The sequence below is a fragment of the Gobio gobio genome (genome assembly GCF_949357685.1).
Source record: "Gobio gobio genome assembly, chromosome: 14".
NCBI classification, from domain to species: Eukaryota; Metazoa; Chordata; class Actinopteri; order Cypriniformes; family Gobionidae; genus Gobio; species Gobio gobio.
In genome coordinates, this window is record NC_137107.1 from 761039 (window position 1) to 780901 (window position 19863).

At 42.7% G+C, this 19863-nt stretch overlaps 1 protein-coding gene across 1 annotated transcript; it reads left to right on the plus strand.

The window, feature by feature from the left end:
- Nucleotides 1–5404: 5404 nt before the first annotated feature.
- Nucleotides 5405–18933, plus strand: LOC307136872 (uncharacterized protein). The gene is made up of 2 exons (XM_079834194.1): nucleotides 5405–5689; nucleotides 17602–18933. The coding sequence occupies exons 1-2, from the start codon at nucleotides 5605–5607 to the stop codon at nucleotides 18774–18776; spliced, it is 1260 nt and encodes a 419-aa protein (XP_079690320.1). The 5' UTR covers nucleotides 5405–5604; the 3' UTR covers nucleotides 18777–18933.
- The last annotated feature ends 930 nt before the right edge of the window (nucleotides 18934–19863 follow it).

Below are 19863 nucleotides of genomic sequence, written 5' to 3' on the forward strand. Positions count from 1 at the left end.
CTCTCATATTGCGGTCTTTGATCTTGAAATGAGCTGATGTAATGCAACTCATATCTGTTGCTTTCGTTGACGTGAACTCCGTTAAATGTGCATATGCTCAGGCCGGGAATTGAAGATTGGATTTATATTCATTTTGTAGAGAGGTGTACGGTAAGACAAACGGCATGTTTTTTTTTGTGGTTTTTTTTTTGTGTTTTGCTTGTGAGCGCCGTTGTGAGCAGCCTGCTTCAGCTTGTAAAAAAATGCCTTTTTAGGCTAAACGTTTAAATTAACATTGTGATGCTTGAAATGTTTTATATCTATGGATTTTATTATAAGCAAGAGACAAGTCCAGTGTTGATTTGAGAGGCTAAATTGATCAAACATGTGGTTAACTCCCTGTCGGCTGCTGGCCGCTGTTACTTAAATAAAAAAAAAAAACTTTAATTAAAACAAAAAAATGCTTCAAACATTTTTCTAAATTAACTTAATAAAGAAACTAAACGAAATATAACTATTTAGAGTTTGTAAAATAGGCCTACACAGTGGTGTCACTAGAAGCAGCAATAACAATCCATTCAAAAATAATTTGCAGACGGTTTATTCATATCAGATACACATATTGTAAGTAACTAAAAAGTTTACTCTATTCTTCTCCCAGTTCACCGGTCACTTACTTGCATGTGTTTCGGGAGAAACTGATAAATTCACGCAAATCCTACTGACAGGACTCTCTGAACTGCAACAAACAAACATGGGCGCCCATCTCACGTTATAGATCAAAATCAAGATAACAAGGTTTTTAAATGGTAAAACACACTCACTAACACCTATTTGAGAATTGGATTATTAGATTTGATGGCATGGTAAGCAAGTTTGTCAAGTTCGTCTGATATATATATATATATATATATATATATATATATATATATATATATATATATATATATATATATATATATATATATATATATATATATATATATATATATATATATATATATAAACACAGAAACATATAGATTTCCCTTACATTAGTTATTTGTAGTTATTCATGATCCCTCAGCCTCTCTAAAATAATGTGATAAAACAAACAAGTTTATTTTTAAACTGCATTATGGTCACAACAGAACAGAGGAACATAGAAATATATTAAAGTTCTGATAAATAAAATGTATTAAAACTATGAAACACCAACACTCATAATGTGGTTGAGCGGTGTTTCGTCCGTTTTTATAGGCTAATTTTGTCAAATATTCATTTATCGGCCATCATAAATGCAGATACCGATAGTTTGGAAAAACTTTGTTGGGGCAATTGGGGACAGGTGGGGCTCGAAACCCTTCACTACCTCCAAAGTGGGGAATGGCAAAAAAAGTTTGAGAAACACTGCTCTACACATTAGCAATAGAACCACTTTTGCACAGATTAAGAAGGGTCTTAAAAGGCCTCACATTGACGAACTGTGAAAGTACTTTTGTTTTATCAGCTTATGCTGATGACAAGATTCAAGATTCAAGACGATTCATGACGTTATTGTAATTGTAAAAGAGGAAAATGATGTGAATATTTTAATGGAAACTTTGAAAGATTTTGAAATGATATCAGCTGCAAAAGTGAATTGGTTAAAAAGTGAAGCGGTTTTGATGGGAGACTGGACAACAGTGACTCCCAAACTCCCTGATGGTCTGTTATGGAAAAAAGATGGTTTAAAGTATTTGGGAGTTTATTTGGCAGATGAGACATTTAAATTTAAGAATTGGGAAGGGATGATTGAGAAAATAAAGGGCTGCTTGGATAAATGGAAGTGGATTAAGAAAATATTGTCCTATAGGGGTCGAGCCCTTATTGTCAACAACCTTGTTGATTCATCTCTTTGGCATCGGCTGACTTGTGTTGACCCGCCACTACTCTTTCTTGCTAAGATTCAATCGATGTTGATAGACTTCTTCTGGGATAAAATGCACTGGGTGGTCCATAACATCTTGTATTTACCAAAGGAAGAAGGTGGACAAGGACTTGTGCATTTACAAAGCAGGACAGCAACTTTTCGAGTACAGTTATACAACGGTTCCTGACAGGCCCAGAGTCTGTAAGTTGGAGGCCAGTGGCAAGTGCTATCTTAAAAACTGCTGCAGATCTAAGTCTGGACAAATCCTTATTTTTAGTGGATCCAAAGATTTTAAATGTGGTGAAACTTCCACCTTTTTATCGGAATCTTTTCAAAGTTTGGAGTCTTTTTAAACTCCAAAGGACAATTAATTCCACATCCTTGTATTGGCTTCTGGAAGAGCCATTAATTTATGGTGCAAGACTGGACATAACTAATGCATCACTTTCATTGACTGAAGCCTTTATAAAGGCGAAAGTGGTGACTCTTCATGAACTAATAAGTCTGGCAGGACCAGATTTTATTGAGGGGAATGCAGTGTCAACACAATTGGGGTTTAGATCCACTCGTGCGGTTGAAAAATTATTACAAAAGTTACACACTCTTCTTACAGTCGACGAGATCAATCTACTCAGAAAATATTGTGTAGGAGAAATGATTCCCAATGTTAAAGATCCTTTTCCAAAATTGATGGTTTCACCTAATTTAGAGGAGGTTGGTGGAATTTTTCTGGAATCAGAAAAATAAATGGACATGGACTTTAAAGAAGTGAATGGCAAGAAAAAGTCATGTGTGAAATGTTTTAATAAAATAGCACTAAATGGGAAAACTGATACACCTTGGTGAAATGTTTTAGGTTTAGATGAAGTTTTTAAGCCAAATTGGAGAACATTTTACAAGCCACCATTAGTTAAAAAAATTGGAGATTTGCAGTGGAGGATTTTACATTGTATTGTTGCTGTAAATGCCTTTATATCTGTGTTGCATCCTAATGTAAGTCAAGAATGCCCTTTTGCTCACAAAGGGAAACTGTTTTTCATGTTTTTATGCATTGTAATAGACTTAAACCTTTATTTGAGGTTTTACAAATATTTTTTAAGTCTTTTGATGAAGAATTTTTTATTTGTGGTGTTAAGTATACAAGGACAAGAGAGAGAGAGTGTAAGATGTTAAATTTTGTCTTGGGAAAAAGTAAAATGGCAATCTACATGAGTAGGAAAGATAAAATTGAAAAATATCAGGAATTTAATCTTGTGTCCATTTTCTGTGCCATGGTCAAATCAAGACTGCTGATTGATTTTAGTTTTTATAAAGCTACTTCATGTGTTACAATGTTTGAGGATGTTTGGTGTTATGGAGGAGCATTATGCTTTGTTGAAGATGACAATCTTTCTTTTAATTCTCTCTTTCCATCATTCTTTTTCCCTTATTCGTTAAGTTTCATGTTTCCTTGTTTGTACCATATTGTTTGTTTTCTCCTACATATATATGCATATTTCCCCCGTATGAATCGTAGCTTTGTAAACTACTTTGTTTTATTAAAACCCAATGATTGCAATGAAGTGAATCTGTATTGTTTTGCTCACAAATATCGAAGTCAATGAGACGTAAGATTTTAGCTACCCATTTAAGCTTGATTTTCTTGTATTACTACTTCAGTAATACAAATTGTACAAACATAAGAGATATTATTTGTCCTGATCAAGCAGATTAATGTTTCTTAAGGTTTGTAAGATTGATAATTGATGAAGAAATCAATTTGGATAAAGGTTACTTTTACATGATTAAAGGTTCCGTTATAAGTTAATATTGTCTGCACAACAAGCAAATCATATTCATAGACTCATGAATATTTATACCATTTGAATTAATTATTCCCCGAAACTCAATGTTGCTACACCTAGGGTTGGGCATCGAGAACCGGTTCCAACTTGGAACCGTTTAAAAAATAACGATGCCATTGGAATCGTTTAGAAATTTTGTTTTCGATTCCGATCATCGGTTCCAAACGCGCAAGTTTTCGGAAGTGCTTGCCGCGCCCGTTTGTTCTGTTGCAGCCATGGAGCACGGTAAGCGGCGCTCAAAAGTGTGGCTTTATTTCACTTAAAAAAAAAAAAAAGCCTGGGTCGGCACAGTGCAACACAAATGACAAACTTATTTCTTGCATGGGAGGATGTACTACAAATATGTGGTGTATAAATTAACGAGTGTAGCGTGTTTGAAATGCTGCGCAGGTCTGTCCTCCTCGGGCAACCCTGCGCTAACCAACGCTATTAAAGGGATAGTTCACCCTGAAATGAAAATAAAGCCTTCTTTTTCTTACCCGGATGTTGTCCCAGTGCCCTATGTCCTATGACATTTAAAATACTGTTCCTGCACGCGCTCCTTCCTATTATGGCAGTGAATGGCGATCAGCTAAAACATTACAAAAAATAAACAAATGTATCACGCAACGATACAGGGAGACGCGCGCCATATGGAACGTGTTCAGGGGCACACTATAAGGTTTTGCCAGAAAGAAACCGTATTATTCAGTCAAAACACTGAGCTCGGCCGTTATTCTGAGCGCGCTCCTCTGTGTACACTATGAGCCGTCAGCAGCCGCCGGAGCTCATGCCTACTATAATAACTCGCACTGTTGTCATTGCAAACAGGATAAGCACACACACACGCACACATAACCATTTTGAGAAATCAAGCTCAATAGAAAAAAAACGCGATTCTCGTCTTTTCTATAACGGATATGATAAGAAATAATACTAATAATATAACCTCCTTAAGTGAATATTGTGTACCGTTTGTCATGACAATATTGCACGAGGCTACTGCGGCTTGGAGTGCGCACACACAGGAACACGCGCATTTGAACAACAGCTGGGTGAGTAAAAGATGGCTTTATTTTCATTTCAGGGTGAACTAACATTATCTCACCTCGTCATAATCAGGTAAGTGATTGTAGTGTAATAACAAAGCCCTTGACCAAATTGCGAATTGTGGTGAACAACAACGTTACTGAAATTATTTTTCCCCCTCGTAGATAAATGTAGCTATACGCAAATGCCCACGCTAGTAGCAGTCCTAATATGACTGCTGTTAATGCTATTGTTAAACCGGGACTCATGTGAAACTCCATTCACCTTTGCAGCAAAGCAAGTGAAAATGCCAGCGGAGAAAGTCCCAAAAGTAAAACTCATTATTGAATCAAAATGCAATTTTCCTCTGTGAAATGAGCCTGTGACATGTTGTGACTCCACCCCTCAAAGAATCGGAATCGAGAATCGAAAAGAACCGTAATCGAAACTAAGAATCGGAATCAGAATCAGAATTGTTCAAATCAAAACGATGCCCAACCCTAGCTACACCCCTCTAAAGAATTGTAGATTACTCAGTAAATAAACATCCATGACATTTAATATTTTGGCTTTCATTAATATTTATGTTTTTCTTTCTTCATAAAAAATATTAACAAAATAAAAATTAAGCCAGGTCTGGTAATTCAGTATAAATTCAGTAACTTGTCTTTGATTTGTCCAGATCTGGTCCTGTGGGCGTCAGTATCTCACAGTGATCACAGTTCACACCTGCAGTGAAGCCCCTCCCACCAGTGAAGCCCCTCCCACCAATGAAGCCCCTCCCACAACAATTCACCAATAAATACTGGGAATATTCCCATCATCCTACAAGAGAAGGACAGAGTCCAGGTGTAGCAGCTGAAATCTGTGTGACTGTTAAAGATGGAGTTTATTAAAGAGGAGATTGAAGACATGAGTTATCCAGAACCATCCAGAATAAAACATGAAGAGACTGAGGAACAAATAGGTTGGTGTCCATTCTTGATTCTTCATTATTGTCTGCTTTAGTAGCTGTGAAATAATAACCAGTAAATAATAAGCAGCAAAAGTGCATCTTTTTTTAGTTTGGGCTTTCATGTTTCAAGTCAAGTAACTTTTTTTTTTTTAATACTGGGGAAATATACTCTTGTTCCATGTTTTTACAGGGTAAGTGTGACATCTGCTATTCTGTATTATGCATTAAAAGAAAATACAGTACAGCCAGAAATGTCCTTACCTTATGTGAGATGTATACGACTTTCTTTCTTCAGATGAACACCGAAAAATAAATATTCTCTGCTTATGTAAACTCATTTGTGTTCCTAAAAGTTGAGGCATCAAACCGCACATACAGCAATAACTACAGTAATCCACACGACCCCAATGGATGAATCAATGTCTTCTGAAGTGAAACGACACGTGCTTGTATGAAAAATACCAATATTTTAAACTGTAGACTATCATCTCTGACCAACGGTCATCAGCGCGAGCATGAGAGGGTTGAGTTCACACTTGACGTAACTTGAAGCTTGACATTTAAATATTAAAGTTTCAATCTTAAATAAATTATTTTACTATTATTGCATTAAATGATTGGTGTCATGCTGCTGTGACTTCACCCTTGCAGGCTCACTATTGGCTGATTCAGTGGTTAAGGGCGGCCATTTTGTGTTGACATCATAGTTCTGAGTTTGTAACACTTAAGTGCCACTTTAGTCAGCATTTAAGAATCAGTCTTAGACTTGCTTTTAGCTTTGTTGGGGTAACAGCTTAGGACCCAGGACCAGTAGTGAAGAGTCAGGAGTTAGATTAATTAAAGAAAAATGTAATGAAAAATAGTTTGCAGTAGGGAGAGATATATATAATAAAAATGTATGCATGATGCGTTGCCATTGACGACGGCCATTATAAGGAAGGAAATCCCACAGAATAGAATCTAGCTTAAAAAAGTGCATCTGTACTTTTTGAACACTTTCATCTTATTTGAACAAAACTGTGATAATATTGATAACCGTGATAATTTGGGTCACTATAATTGTGAAATTTCCATACCATTTCATCCCTAATGCGTACATATCATACTTGCCTGTTGAGAGGAGTTTATTTCAGCATCATATAAAATCAACAATAATAATAATAATAATATTAAAGCAAACACAGCTCTAGTATCGGAATAGTATCGGTATCGGTCGATATCCAAATTCAGGTATCGGGATCGGATCGGAAGTGAAAAAATGTGGATCGGTGCATCCCTAGTTTGCAGTTTCATCAGCAGAACCAGCGTCAAGTCTCACGAGGAGTTCGTAGGCCGCACTCCCTCTACCAGTCTCCCCACCTCCACCTATCCTACATACAATTTCTGAACCGTTCTACTGTTTTCAAGGTCTAACCACGTCATTATTGCCATGTGGAATGATTATGATTGGCTCAGAGAAAATGGACAGTCTTGGTAAATTTCCACACATTGTCAGTTAATCAGATAGCCTGGATGCCAGCCGAACTTAGCCCCGCCCACAATATTTTTACTCGGGCAGTTCGGTCTGGACTTGCTCAATAGAGAAGTAATTATGCCCGAACAGAAGCTGTTCGGACCAATGAAATCATCAGGGCGGGCTTTATACAATGATGGACAGATGATCAACAGTAACGTCATCATCCACGTCATCAAAGAGCGATTGGGTTGAATTTGTTCTAATCCTAAACGGAGAACTTGTTCGTATATGCATTCAACTTCACTATTTCTCTCAGAAATGATGATCGTATTGGTCAGTACTCTGTGTATCCTTAAATTCTTTTTTTACAACACAGACAAAGTTCGTTTACACTCAACTTTTTCTTCTAACGTTAGTCCAGCGTGCGTGCAGACAGGGTTGCCAAGTTTTTACAACAAAACCCGCCCAATTGCTAACGTTCCACAAAACTAGCCAAAAACAAGCCCAATAGCTTTCCAGGGGGGGTTCTCTGGGAAAAAAGGCATTTAGGGGGTAAAATATGTGTTATTTTGGAAGGACTGCCGGCTAAAATTCGCATCCCTGGGTCTGTATATCACATAATTGGGGTCGCTTCAACCCGCGGACATGGCAACACAGTGCAGTTGAGTTCTGTTGACATTTGACAACTAACGTTATGCGTCGCTCCGTTGCTCTGATTGGTTGTAGGTCTATCCAATTGAGGTATTTCCTGGTTCGGTTGAAACACGCCCCATAATCACAGCCCAACAGAGCAGAATCAGACTCATATTCTGTAGGACTGTAATCTCCCAGTCGATTAGTCGATTATTAGTCGACACATTCTGGCTCGACCAAAATTCTGATTGGTCGATTTTTTGCCACGTTCATTTAATCATTTTTGCCGCGCCGCGTTCATTTCATCAGGTGGAAAGCACTAATTGCTAATGGGGGTGTTTTGAGAGCACCCCTGTTTCACAGGTAACAGTCTGCCTTCAGAACACCCCCATTGTTTCCACTTCTTTTGGATTAGCCCAACCCACTGGAGAAGAGAAGTCTCTCGCGGGTCCTTTGTTTTTCATTCCCCGCTGGCTCAACGCACACCCATAGCGGTAAACTTGAGGAACGCCCATCAACATACACATGAGGGGAAGCATCACAACACCGCGCTAAGTGGATCTGTTCTGTCAGTTTTGCCGCGTTCATTTAATCAGTTTGGCCACGTTCATTTCACTAGTTTTGCTGCGTTCATTTCATCAGTTTTGCCGCGCCGCGTTTATTTTCATGAGGTGGAAAGCACTAATTGCTAATGGGGGTGTTTTCAGAGCACCCCTGTTTCACAGGTAACAGTCTGCCTTCAGAACACCCCCATTGTTTCCAATTCTTTTGGATTAGCCCAACCCACTGGTGGAGAAGAGAGACAGATTGAAGAAGGCTAGTTTTCTTGTATATTATTTATCTAATTGTGAGAGCGTTTTTTCTGCTCTTGATCTGGCTTGTTTAATAAATATTCCCTTTTTATTAAAGTGGACGTGCCTTTTGTGTTTAAGAGTAAAAGCTTTAAGTTAATAGTCTATTCGTGTCTCAGCCGCGAAGCTGAGCTCAGCTCCTCTTCGAGCTGCACAGAGCGGCTGAAATGATAGTGTCTGTCAGTTATTATAATATGACAAAAACAATTGTCTAAATTATGTTACATATTCCTCAAAAGTTCTTGTGATGATATCTAGTTGACAACATAGCCTATGACTTCCGAAAATATAGTACTATGATATTGCGCAGGTGCACGTGATGCAACGCTGTCAGAGCCGACAGACTCATGTGTCAAAAGACTAATTTCAGTGCAAAATAATCAGGTCAAAAACGATTTAATATTCTGCAAATAGCCTACTAGTTTTTTATGTTTATTTATAATTAATTTAGGCAGACAACAAGGCTACCAAGTACTGCGCACAGTGTGCAGCTTATTCATTTAACGTTTTTTTTCCTAACGTCATTTTAGTCGATTTTTAGTCGAAAATTTCAGGACTTCAGTCGACCAAAGTTTTCTTTGGTTGATTACAGCCCTAATATTCTGACTAGAATTGAGTATGACAACGTCAGGCTATTAATCAGATTCACGTGCACCAATATCACTTGTTGACGCTTTCACCCCGAAATTAGGCAAGTAATGACCTTCCAGATTCTGGAGCAGGCGCCAGCTTGTCCAGAACAACAAGCCCCTCATCTTTTAGGATGCCTGTAATCCACCTCCAAAACTGATCTGTAACACCGAATACTGCGCACATACACAGTCTCTCCAAGGTTGGAGTTGGTGAGATCTGGGGTCCGTTCTTTGTACCTTGCTAACTCAGTTAGCTGGACTTGATTGTTGACGATTTGGCATAATCTTGGATTGTTTGGTTCTTCAAAGCTCATCCTGGACTTGCTGTCATAGTAACAGGTCCGTAAGCTTAAACCTGCTCGAGCGGCTTATTTCATGTAAACAGGATTAGATTGCATCTTGAGGTGATACTTAAAATCTGTCCCAGCCACTGCTACTTTATTACTAGAGTTCATTACTGAACCAGGGGCAATAATAATAATTTTAAATAATAATAATATACAAATTTTAAATTGTATATGTATATAATATTATAATGTTGTGTATAATACAATAGACACTGATTGAGCGATTTATTTGTGATGGAATAATTACTTTATAATTTTATTGGAGGTTTACACACATGTTGTACAGTTAATCTGAGCCGTGCATTAATTTAAGTGATGACGGATATTATGGGAGTGGCTTGATGCAGAAAATTGTATCTTGACCCTTAAGAAACTTTAATACTGTCACGTTACAAATCTGCTTCAAATTGAATTAAAAATGTAATTACAACATTGGAATAAAAATGTAAAGGGTGTACAAATACTGTATAAAATTAGCGTCTTTAGCGTCTTGCTCCGCTTGTTTGGGCTCCAGGGTTGGGATGGAAGTGGACTGAGACCCGTCTCTTTAGCGGCTCGCTCAGCTTGTTTGGGCTCCAATGTTTGGATGGAAGTGGACTGAGACCCGTCTCTTTAGCGGCTCGCTCCGTTTGTTTGGGCTCCAGGGTTGGGATGGAAGCGGACTGAGACCCGTCTCTTTAGCGGCTCGCTCCACTTGTTTGGGCTCCAGGGTTGTGATGGAAGCGGACTGAGACCCGTCTCTTTAGCGTCTCGCTCCTCTTGTTTGGGCTCCAGGGTTGGGATGGAAGCGGACTGAGGCCCGTCTCTTTAGCGGCTCGCTCCGCTTGTTTGGGCTCCAGGGTTGGGATGGAAGTGGACTGAGACCCGTCTCTTTAGCGGCTCGCTCCGCTTGTTTGGGCTCCAGGGTTGGGATGGAAGCGTACTGAGACCCGTCTCTTTAGCGGCTCGCTCCGCTTGTTTGGGCTCCAGGGTTGGGATGGAAGTGAATTGAGACCCGTCTCTTTAGCGGCTCGCTCCACTTGTTTGGGTTCCAGGGTTGGGATGGAAGTGGACTGAGACCCGTCTCTTTAGCGGCTCGCTCCGCTTGTTTGGGCTCCAGGGTTCGGATGGAAGCGGACTGAGACCCGTCTCTTTAGCGGCTCGCTCCGCTTGTTTGGGCTCCAGGGTTCGGATGGAAGCGGACTGAGACCCGTATCTTTAGCGGCTCGCTCCGCTTGTTTGGGCTCCAGGGTTGGGATGGAAGCGGACTGAGACCCGTCTCTTTAGCGGCTCGCTCCGCTTGTTTGGGCTCCAGGGTTGGGATGGAAGCGGACTGAGACCCGTCTCTTTAGCGTCTCGCTCCGCTTGTTTGGGCTCCAGGGTTGGGATGGAAGCGGACTGAGACCCGTCTCTTTAGCGGCTCGCTCCACTTGTTTGGGCTCCAGGGTTGTGATGGAAGCGGACTGAGACCCGTCTCTTTAGCGTCTCGCTCCTCTTGTTTGGGCTCCAGGGTTGGGATGGAAGCGGACTGAGACCCGTCTCTTTAGCGGCTCGCTCCGCTTGTTTGGGCTCCAGGGTTGGGATGGAAGTGGACTGAGACCCGTCTCTTTAGCGGCTCGCTCCGCTTGTTTGGGCTCCAGGGTTGGGATGGAAGCGTACTGAGACCCGTCTCTTTAGCGGCTCGCTCCGCTTGTTTGGGCTCCAGGGTTGGGATGGAAGTGAATTGAGACCCGTCTCTTTAGCGGCTCGCTCCACTTGTTTGGGTTCCAGGGTTGGGATGGAAGTGGACTGAGACCCGTCTCTTTAGCGGCTCGCTCCGCTTGTTTGGGCTCCAGGGTTGGGATGGAAGCGGACTGAGACCCGTCTCTTTAGCGGCTCGCTCCGCTTGTTTGGGCTCCAGGGTTGGGATGGAAGTGGACTGAGACCCGTCTCTTTAGCGGCTCGCTCCGCTTGTTTGGGCTCCAGGGTTGGGATGGAAGCGGACTGAGACCCGTCTCTTTAGCGTCTCGCTCCACTTGCTTGGGCTCCAGGGTTGGGATGGAAGCGGACTGAGACCCGTCTCTTTATTAGATTAGATTAGATTCAACTTTATTGTCATTACACAAGTACAAGTACAAGGCAACGAAATGCAGTTTAGGTCTAACCAGAAGTGCAATAGCAGCAAGTGCAGGATATATACAATGGTTGCGTAAGTGCAGGACATAAAAATGTTCTGAATATATATAAATATGTATAAGTAGAGAGATGGTTATTACTATAAGTAGAACTGAATTTACAGATGAATATATACAGTGAATAAATATACAGATGGCTATTACTATAAACAGAATTTACAGGTGAATATGTACTATGAATAAATATACAGATGGCTATTACTATAAACAGAATTTACAGGTGACTATGTACTATGAATAAATATACAGACGGTTATTACTTGAACAGAATTTTACAGTTAGAGGTATACAATAATATGTTAGGCTAATATGAGGAATATAGCAGTGGATTAAGTTAGTACAATAAATTATGGACAGAGCTATCCGAAAGAAAGTGTAAAGTGCAGTGGAAAGTGGTTGCATATTCCAGTTAGAAGTACGGTGCAAAATGCAAATGTAAACATTGTTACTATAAATACAGTCGGCAGTGCAGATGAGCATAATCCAGTTACGATATGGCAGTGCAGAATGCATAAGTAAACAGTTGTTACTGTGATAAACAGTCGGTAGTGCAAATAACAAAGTGAAGGTGGATGTGAGGTAGGAGAGTTATCAGTTTATGAGGGAAGTGGATCAACGGGGGTTTGAGTTCAATAAAGAGACAGCTCTGGGGAAAAAACTGTTCTTTAGTCTGCTGGTCCTGGTCCTGGTCCGGTGGATCCTGAAACGCCTGCCGGAGGGCAGGAGAGAAAACAGTCTGTGTGCTGGGTGAGAGGAGTCCTTGAGGATGCTGCGAGCTCGATGCAGACAGCGTTTCCTCTGGATGTGCTCGATGGCAGGCAGTGGAGTCCCTGTGATGCGCTGGGCAGTTTTCACCACCCGCTGCAGTGCCTTGCGCTCCGCAACAGAGCAGCTCCCATACCACACTGCCACACAGTTGGTCAGGATGCTTTCTATTGCGCAGCGGTAGAAGTTCACCAGGATAGCCGAGGAGAGCTGATTCTTCCTCAGTGTCCTCAGAAAGAAGAGGCGCTGGTGAGCCTTCTTGACCAGGCTGGAGGTGTTGGTCGTCCACGACATGTCCGCCGAGATGTGGGTCCCCAGGAACTTGAAACTGGAGACACGCTCAACAGCCATTCCATTGATGTGGATGGTGTCGTGTGTGCCTCTTGACTCCTTCCTGAAGTCCACGATGAGCTCCTTCGTTTTGGTGGTGTTGAGGAGCAGGTTATTATCAGCGCACCATGTGGCCAGATGCTGGATCTCCTCCCTGTAGGCAGTCTCATCGTTGTTGCTGATGAGACCAATCACCGTAGTGTCGTCCGCAAACTTGACGATGGAATTAGTTCCATACACAGGCTTGCAGTCGGAGGTGAAGAGGGAGTAGAGAAACGGACTTAGCACACAGCCCTGTGGTACACCAGTGTTAAGAGTGATGGATGTGGAGCAGGTGGATCCTGATCGAACATTCTGGGGTCTGTCAGTTAGGAAGTCCAAAATCCAGTTACACATTGAAGTGTTGATGCCCAGGTCTCCAAGTTTGGCAATTAACTTGGATGGGATGACAGTGTTGAATGCTGAGCTGAAGTCAACAAACAGCATGCGTGCATAAGTGTTTTTACTGTCCAGATGGGTGAGCACAGAGTGCAGTGCCATGGAAACGGCATCCTCTGTGCTCCTATTGCTGCGGTAGGCAAACTGGTGTGAGTCCAATGTGGATGGTATAGAGTCTTTTAGGTGTTCCAGGACCAGCCGCTCAAAGCACTTCATAATGATGGGTGTGAGTGCTACAGGGCGGTAGTCATTAGGGCACCTCGGGCTGGAGTGTTTCGGCACTGGCACAATGGAAGTGCGTTTAAAGCATGATGGTACAGCTGCTTGGGCGAGAGACAGGTTGAAAATGTCTGTAAAAACCCCAGCGAGCTGCTCCGCACATGCCCTGAGAACACGGCCAGGGATGTTGTCTGGTCCAGCAGCCTTGTGCGCGCTGATCCGGCTCAGTGCCTTGCAGACATCTGTGGTGGAGAGTGTGATTGGTGGGTCAGCTGAGGGTTTGAGCTTGGTGGCAGTTTCTCTGTTGTCTCTTTCAAAACGAGCATAAAAGTAATTTAGCTCATTCAGGAAGTTGACATCAGTGGCTGCGGGGGTGGAGTGGGGGGGTTTGTAGTCACTGATGGCCTGGATGCCCTGCCACATGCGTCGAGGGTCAGAGTTGGAAAAGTGACCCTCAATCTTAAGCTTGTAGCAGTGCTTGGCCTTTTTGATGCCCCTCTTCAGGTTTGCCCTGGATGCGCTGTAGGCTTGTGCATCTCCTGATCTGAAGGCAGTATTGCGTGACTTCAGCAGGAGTCGTACTTCCCTGTTCATCCAAGGCTTCTGATTTGGGTATGTGGTGATCTGTTTCTGGGTTGTAACACTGTCGATGGTGGTATTGATATGATCCAATACTGAGGAGGTGTAGGAGTCAATGTCCGTGTGAGCGCCACTGGTGGCTTGAGAAGCAAACATACTCCAGTCTGTGTTTAGAAACCTTTCCTGGAGTGTGGAGTCTGCCCCCGCAGGCCACACCTTGATGGTTTTCATTGATGGCTTCACGCGGTTGATGAGGGGTGAATATTTGGGTCTGAGAAACAAAGAGAGGTGATCTGACTGTCCCAGGTGGGGGAGGGGTGTCGCAACGTAAGCTCCGGCCATGTTTGTGTAAACATGGTCTAAGGTTTTGTTTCCTCTGGTGTGGCAGGAAACATGCTGGTGAAACTTGGGTAGCACTGACTTTAAGTTTGAGTGATTAAAGTCACCTGCAACAATAAACGCAGCTTCCGGGTGATCAGTCTGTTGTTTACTGATGGCTGCGTGAAGTTCTTTCATAGCAAGCTTGGCATCAGCATCGGGTGGAATATAGGCTGCTGTGATAATAGTGGAGGTGAACTCCCGCGGTAGATAAAACGGTCTACATTTAACCATGAGAAACTCCAGGTTGGCTGAACAATGACTCCCAACAATAGCAGAGTTTGTGCACCAAGCTTTGTTAATATAAATGCACAATCCACCCCCTCTGCTCTTCCCGGAGCCATCTAATGTTCTATCCGCCCGGAGTGTGTGGCGTCCCGCTAGCTCAATAGCGGTGTCCGGTATTCCGCTGTTTAACCAGGTTTCCGTGAATATTAGGACGTTACAGTTCAAAAGTTTCTTACTGTGTGTGATGCCGAGTCGAATCTCCTCCATTTTGTTCACTAGCGACCGTACATTGGCAAGGAAAATGCTGGGTAAAGAGAGCCGATGAGGAGTAAGCGTTAGCTTAGCACGCGTTCCTCCACGTCTCCCCCGCCTTTGTTTACGATCACGCCGCCGTCTGCGTGCACTTCCGCCCGGCCGGGTAGAGTGCAGAGTCACCGGTGTCTTAGCGATCTCAGGAAGGAGTTGTAGATTGTCCATAAAACTGTCGGAAATTCGCAAACCAATATCCAAAAGCTCAGCGCGGGTGTACGATGTAAAGGCACAACTGTTCTGTGCGAACAGACCCGAGAAGAACAGGAAAAATACCGCAAAATTGCAGAATCTGGAGAGACGCTGAGCCTCGCGATCTACTCGCGCCGCCATCTTGGTCATCTTGGCCGCCATCTTGGCCGCCATTTTAGCGGCTCGCTCCGCTTGTTTGGGCTCCAGGGTTGGGATGGAAGCGGACTGAGACCCGTCTCTTTAGCGGCTCGCTCCGCTTGTTTGGGCTCCAGGGTTGGGATGGAAGTGGACTGAGACCCGTCTCTTTAGCGGCTCGCTCCGCTTGTTTGGGCTCCAGGGTTGGGATGGAAGCGGACTGAGACCCGTCTCTTTAGCGTCTCGCTCCACTTGCTTGGGCTCCAGGGTTGGGATGGAAGCGGACTGAGACCCGTCTCTTTAGCGGCTCGCTCCGCTTGCTTGGGCTCCAGGGTTGGGATGGAAGCGGACTGAGACCCGTCTCTTTAGCGGTTCGCTTCGCTTGTTTGGGCTCCAGGGTTGGGATGGAAGCGGACTGAGACCCGTCTCTTTAGCGGCTCGCTCCGCTTGTTTGGGCTCCAGGGTTGGGATGGAAGTGGACTGAGACCCGTCTCTTTAGCGGCTCGCTCCGCTTGTTTGGGCTCCAGGGTTGGGATGGAAGTGGACTGAGACCCGTCTCTTTAGCGGCTCACTCCGTTTGTTTGGGTCGCTCCAGGGTTGGGATGGAAGCGGACTGAGACCCGTCTCTTTAGCGTCTCGCTCCACTTGCTTGGGCTCCAGGGTTGGGATGGAAGCGGACTGAGACCCGTCTCTTTAGCGGCTCGCTCCGCTTGCTTGGGCTCCAGGGTTGGGATGGAAGCGGACTGAGACCCGTCTCTTTAGCGGCTCGCTCCGCTTGTTTGGGCTCCAGGGTTGGGATGGAAGTGGACTGAGACCCGTCTCTTTAGCGTCTCGCTTCGCTTGTTTGGGCTCCAGGGTTGGGATGGAAGCGGACTGAGACCCGTCTCTTTAGCGGCTCACTCCGTTTGTTTGGGTCGCTCCAGGGTTGGGATGGAAGCGGACTGAGACCCGTCTCTTTAGCGTCTCGTCCGCTTGTTTGGGCTCCAGGGTTGGGATGGAAGTGGATTGAGACCCGTCTCTTTAGCGGCTCACTCCGTTTGTTTGGGTCGCTCCAGGGTTGGGATGGAAGCGGACTGAGACCCGTCTCTTTAGCGTCTCGTCCGCTTGTTTGGGCTCCAGGGTTGGGATGGAAGTGGATTGAGACCCGTCTCTTTAGCGGCTCGCTCCGCTTGTTTGGGCTCCAGGGTTCGGATGGCAGATTCACATGTGTTCAAATGAACCGCACTAACCCAGCAATCGCACCAGGGTTCGCTTTAATCCAACCAAACATGACAAGTGTGAACAAAAATGTATTACACGTTTTGTGTAAATTAATGTTTTAATATGCAAATGGATATATCTGACTCTTGAGTGTGAGGAAAAAACTCATTTTGAGAAAACTGCCTTTAAAGTTTTATACTGTATAACTGCATGTATAAAACCCCCAACCTACAAACAAAATATATATTCAGTTCATTAATATCAGTAGTGTATAATATTTAAAACACCTGGAAATTGATACATTTATAAATTATTAATAGCAATAGCTATTAGAGAACTACCTTAACAAACACATATAACACCAGTCACACACACTGCAGACGAGCTGTCCCTGTTTGTTGTATATGTCCATCTATAACTATTTGAATCTAATTCTGACAGGGTTTCGTCGTCTAATCTGTTGTTGTTTACTTTCTTTTTACCAGCTCTTGCTACTTGATCTTTTCTGTGAGTGTTTATGAGCTGATTTCGGTGTTGTCTGCAGTATTTTCTCTCAGGCGGAGAATACATAAGCAAGCGGCAGCGCGTAGTGAGAAATTCACATCGACCAATCAGATGTGGTTTTCGTCTGCAAACTTTCGTGGTTGGTCAGTTCTATAAAGGAAATGTCCATATTTGGATTAGCCAGCGCTGTGTGTGAGACTGAGAGCTTTAAAATGAGACCAGGCATGACATGTTTCTGTGAATGGAGACGCACGAGAGATTGCGTTAGAATAACTTTGGATGATTTCGGGTAGAAATCTAAAGGCGCACGGTGACAAAATATAATTAAATAAATACCTTAATGTGTAATGTTGAATTTTTTTTTATTTTGACATGAAAGCTCACATGTTAAGGGAGCAAACTGGGCCAAAATCTCAAAATTGACCACTGCATGAAAAAACGATGTTTTAACCTGCTGTGTCTCACCTTAAAGGTTTTATAAATACAGGCCCAGATTTCTTTTTTTCTGCTGAGTTTTTTTTCTTCACATTTAACCTCATTGAACTGATTCTGACTACTTTATATGTTTATTTTAGACCAGATGGAAAAGGAGGAGCAACAACACAAACTAAATGACGTAAAGAAACTCTGTGACTTCAAAACTCAAGAAACAAAAGCCAAAAAGCGGCACACCTGCTCTCAGTGTGGAAAGAGTTTCACACAAAAACAAGACCTCATCAGACACATGAGAATTCACACTGGAGAGAAACCGTATACATGCACTCAGTGTGGAAAGAGTTTCACACGAAAACAAGACCTCATCAGACACATGAGAGCTCACACTGGAGAGAAACCGTATACATGCACTCAGTGTGGAAAGAGTTTCACACGAAAACAAAAACTTAACATACACATGAGAATTCACACTGGAAATAAACCGTATACATGCACTCAGTGTGGAAAGAGTTTCACACAAAAACAAGGCCTTATCAGACACATGAGAGTTCACACTGGAGAGAAACCGTATACTTGCACTCAGTGTGGAAAGAGTTTCACACAAAAACTTAACATACACATGAGAATTCACACCGGAGAGAAACCGTATACATGCACTCAGTGTGGAAAGAGTTTCACAAAAAAACAACAACTTAACATACACATGAGAACTCACACTGGAGAGAAACCGTATACATGCACTCAGTGTGGAAAGAGTTTTACTCAAGCACCAGCTCTCAGTGATCATCTGCTCCGTCACTCTGGAGAAAAAACATTCAGCTGTGATCAGTGTGGTAAAGATTTTATTTCATCATCAGAACTAAAAAGCCACCTGGTAGTTCATTCAGGTGAGAGACCTCATGTGTGTTCTCTCTGTGGAAAGAGTTTTTCATGGCTGAGCAGTTTTAAACTGCACCAGAAAACACATGATGAAGTGAGAGATCATGTGTGTTGTGACTGTGGGAAGAGCTTTACTACATCTAATCAGCTGAAACAGCACCAAAGAATTCACACTGGAGAGAAGCCGTATACATGCACTCAGTGTGGAAAGAGTTTTACTCGAGCATCAAGTCTCAAGGATCATCTGCTCCGTCACTCTGGGAAAAAAGCATTTAACTGTGATCAGTGTGGAAAAGATTTTATTTCATCATCAAATCTAAAACAACACCTGATAGTTCATTCAGATGAGAAGCCTCATGTGTGTTCTCTCTGTGGAAAGAGTTTCTCATGGCTGAAGAGTTTTAAACTGCACCAGAAAACACACACACAGGTGTGAGAGATCATGTGTGTTGTGACTGTGGGATGAGCTTTACTACATCTAGTCTTCTGAAAGAGCACCAAATAACTCATACTGGAGAAAAACCTTACATGTGCTCATATTTTCTATATTGTAATCATTATGTTGACAACTTGTAATAAATTCTTCAATGAGTTCACTGTTTCTGGCTTAAATTAATGCATAATACAGTATGGTTTTGCAGCGGTGAGCAATGTAGCCAATCACAGACATAGTTGTTGATCTCTTGAACGCAATGACCAATCAGAATATACCCAATGCTCAAAACACCAGAGTTTTTATACAGCAGGCTCGCAAAACCTCTCATTAACAAACAAAGTGTTGACAGGATGTAAGTAAGAGATTTATTGAGCATTGTCGGCAGCTTCATTGATTATGACAGAACTTTGTGAGATGAACTGACAAAGCAACAGCGTTTTAGTGATAGTAAAGGGAGACATCTTTTATCACAGATGAACTAGGACTGTCAATCGATTAAATCAAGCGCCAGCGTTAGTTCTGGCAGGCCACGCAGTCAAGCTCCGCTATCAGCTGATTGGGAAATTCTAACTCCGCCCCTCTTTCAGCTGATCTGTTTCAGCTGATCTTATGCTCTCAATTGGCTTCTCTCAAACAGGGCGGCTTACTTAAGCATAGCTTCACTTCAATCTGCCTGCTTGGACGCTTCTGCTGCACGCTGCTTTGCAATCAGGATAAGAATTTATGGTTTTCCTATGATTTATAATCTATGCATTTTGTGCAGTCTGCTTTATCAAATCACCAAACCATACACAAGGCTTTTTAAAGTGCAATTGCCTTTCACGTTGCATTCATGTATCAAACGGAGCTACAGCAATTCTATGTTCGTTTTGAGTGAGATAAGTAGGCTATGTGTTGGCTAATGATTCAATCACGCAATGTGAGCATTATTTTGGCAAATATGTATTCAATATTTACATACTTGCGTAAGACGAACGTGAGCTGCAGCTGCATTTTCATCAGAATTATACCAGGACATGTACTATTTCATAACTATGGGAGCAGTAACAATTATGACCATGTGTTGGATACTTTCGTCAGCTTATTA